At 40.7% G+C, this 3543-nt stretch overlaps 1 protein-coding gene across 1 annotated transcript in view; it reads right to left on the bottom strand.

The window, feature by feature from the left end:
* Positions 1-2860, bottom strand: part of rassf9 (Ras association domain family member 9) — a 14096-nt gene extending 11236 nt beyond the window's left edge. Inside the window, exon 1 of the mRNA XM_010771036.1 lies at positions 2677-2860. Within this exon, the coding sequence (XP_010769338.1) occupies positions 2677-2723 (47 nt within the window). The 5' untranslated portion in view covers positions 2724-2860. The remainder of the gene's footprint in view (positions 1-2676) is intronic.
* Positions 2861-3543: the final 683 nt, after the last annotated feature.

Here is a 3543-nt window from a genome sequence, read left to right as displayed (position 1 = left end):
CTCTATCCTGCAGCTTTCTCCAGGAGTCATGTTCTTATGATTACATTTTTCCACAGGCCCAACAACAGCTTCAAAAAAAATATTCCCTCAAAGATACAAACGCAAACATGCTGTTGTCTAAAAGAATCAAAGTGCAGAAGGAAAATCCATTAAACTCAGGTGCTGCCTGTGATGCTAGTTCAGATACATTGGCATCTCATCTTGCGGGGCCAAGGTTCATCAATGTTTGGGCTCAGGCTCTGAGCTGAGGAGACCCCTCAGGATTGAGTGAAAGGTGGCAATATCCCGGCGGGCCAGATCGAATAGTGATTAGAAATGATCTGCGGGCCGAATTCAAATCCCCGAAGTGGCTGATTTGCCCCCGGGCCTTCGGTTTGGACAACATGTGCTCTAGTCCTGTTTTAAAGGTTTTGTTGTGCATGTGAAATGCTGGCAAAGGCTCAAATCCCAATGTTCCTTCTCAAACAAGATAGATGTATAGTAACATGTGTTTAAATGGTGTTTCCGCTGGGCTGGTTTGGTTTACACAGAGAATGTAGTGGAGCAGATAGTAGACAGAGAATCCGTCTCCCTCTCTTATCAGAAAGATGAGGGACCAGGGAGGAAATAACATCACTTTTCCTATCATCAATCATGTTGATCTCTGGGATGACTCTCCCACTCTGATAGGCTCTGTGAACAGAGACACAACACACCCCTGTCCTCCCTCTTCCCCCTTCCTCTGGGATACCACCCACCCCTCTATTTCCTCTCCCCCTCCATGTCTGTGGAATCAACCAATGAGCTATTTGCTCCAGTGAAGATAAATGTCTCACGCCTCTTCCAACCAATTTTACGAATTCATTTTTATTGTTTGCCGTGGCCTGCTGAATTGTTAACCAAACAATTTTGGCGGCTAATTGGGCCGGTGCACCATCACTGTCATGCTGCTGCATTGCTCTGGTCACACCTGTCACCTGGCTGGCAACATTCTATTTCAAAGCATTTGAGAACTGTAACGTGCTGGTCTCACTAAAAGACACCAGTGTGACACACAGGACTCCCCCGATGACGCACTTTGAGCTTTAATGAAGAGAGCTGAAACCCATATTGAACAGCGATAATCAACATCGCATTCTTTTGAAAAAGTTAGACAACTGGCTCCACATCATCTTGTCATTCCTTTGCAGCTCCGAAAATCAAGCGTTTGACGGTATCTAGCAGATCGAAAACACATGAGGTAATTATAGGTGCGCATGCTAGAGTAATTACTAACCAACATGAAAAAAGGAAGAATCTCGACTGGAGACAGCCCTCAGATGAGACCTGTTTGAAGTTATCAAAGATATTCTCATCTAGCGCTGTGGGATGTGAAATACTTCTGCTCGGTGCACTGTCAAAACAACTAACAGCGATTTAGTTTAAACGTTTGTTTTATTCCTGATTTAAATCCAGACCCTTCCGCTGAGTTTGGTGGTAAAAGCTGTAATGAGTAACCTATTACTAGAAAAAGTTCTTTACCCATTAATTGAAAACCTTTCCTGATCCAACTTGGCTTTGATGCACCCTGACCGGGATTGGATAATCGACTAATACTCTTTAAAAAAAAACTGTTTACCCTCACACAAAAAAAAGTCCTGCATTCAAGATCAAGTAGAATTAAGTGACAAAACAGAGGACAGATTGTGTTTCAGTACATCTTAATTTCACAATCTTTTTAAGGCTGATCCCAGCAGACATTCAAAAGGCCGATATAACCAGTCAAGGCGGAATTGCTAGAAGCGAATACACAAGTGTGATGACAGCGCGCTCTCGCCCTAAGTGTGATTTTCTTATGGTCTGGCGTGTTAACAATGAAACACTTTGACATAAATTAACAGAGCAAGAGAGAGATCCTGTAAGTTTTACTGTTCAGTACAGTGTACTTTTGACGAGTACCATCCACACACCACACACAGCACACACACACAACAACACACACACACAAAACACCACACACACACACAACCACACACACACCCACACCACACACAACACACACACACACACACACACACACACACAACACACACACACACACAACACACACACCACAAATATCGTTCCTTGTTTGATAAAATAAGGCTTCAAGTGCTTGAGAATAAATTGAGGTGTCAACTATTTACTAGTAAAATGTTTTAGCTTTAACAAGTTGTTGTTCATTCTAAACAATGATGGCAGAGAAATGCCGTTTTCAGGTCCTTAAAAATGTAGATGTGTTGCTTTTCTTTTATATCATATATAAAACTGGAATATATTTGGGGTTTATGACTGATAAACAAGATATTTAAATAATTGCATTGGACTTTTTTTATCACCTTATAATCCTGGGAGGTTCGTATTCCCCTGTGGTTGTCTAATGTTATTTAATGATGCACTTGGGGTGTATTTTTATGCCCCACAGTGTCAACGTGTAACTATTTGCTTACTTTGATTGCATGTACTGTATAACTAGACATATGACTCGGATGTGAAAAACTAAACTGCCTTTAAAGTTTAGCCTCATTTGCCCCTCTTGTGCAGCTCACTCCTTAATCGATGCGCACTGCGTTGTGCGTAATCTCTCCCTCCTCAACTACTTCCAAATGACAGAACTCGGTAAGAAAAACTCACACTCAACAGGTTTCCCGTCTAGAAACTTAAATCTCGCCAAATTACCTGTTTTTCTGACGAGCTTTCAGGAAGTTTTTTCCAAACGGAGCCATGTCTCAGCAGCGCCACAAAACACAGCAGCAATCCGAAAAAAGCGTTACAGTCCCCGCATGGCAGGACGCGGGACACTTTGAGCAGAGATCCTGAAAAGTTGAAGAGTGCAACTCTGAACGCCCCACCGAAAGAGGGAAGGAGGTGTTTCTAGACTGACAGATATTGGTGTGTCTCTGCCCCCTTCCACCTGCAGGGACAGACTGACAGACTAGTTTAAAGTTTGAAGCGTAGTTTAAACTTCCGCCTCTATCTTCTTGTCTTTCATCCTTTCTTTATAACTAATGCTGTTGATGTATTGTGATTTCAAGGGTGTCTAATGTCATCTGGCAGGGGACAACAGCTGGAAATGAGCAATGTTGGCTAAAGCTGCCCCATTTACTGTTTTTTTGTGACTGTTGATCAATGGGGACTGTCAACGACACTATACACAAATGAACTAAACTAAACACTGTTCAGTAAAAACGATAAAACATTGGGGATAAAAAAAAATAATTAGTTCAATATGATTTTATCCTATGTTTTTATATTAAGTGAAACATTCATAAAAGGTTATAAGGACAAATTATTCAAATATTTAGAAAAGTTGCAATACTTTATTACAACAATAGTTACAACTAAATATTTACAACTAAAAGTCCTGCATTCAAAATCGTTCTTAAGGAAAAGTACAACAGTATTGTTACCAGAAGTAAAAGTACTTGTTATGTGTAAGGGTGTATCTAAGAATAATGTATAATGATGGGTTATGATTAATGATGGATTTATGTGTTTATCACAATGGGTAATGTTGGATCAGATTTGCCATACTTTGTATGGATA

Source organism: Notothenia coriiceps, unplaced genomic scaffold (genome assembly GCF_000735185.1).
Source record: "Notothenia coriiceps isolate Sejong01 unplaced genomic scaffold, NC01 NC01_scaffold00009597, whole genome shotgun sequence".
NCBI lineage: Eukaryota > Metazoa > Chordata > Actinopteri > Perciformes > Nototheniidae > Notothenia > Notothenia coriiceps.
This window is presented reverse-complemented; position numbering and strand designations above follow the sequence as displayed.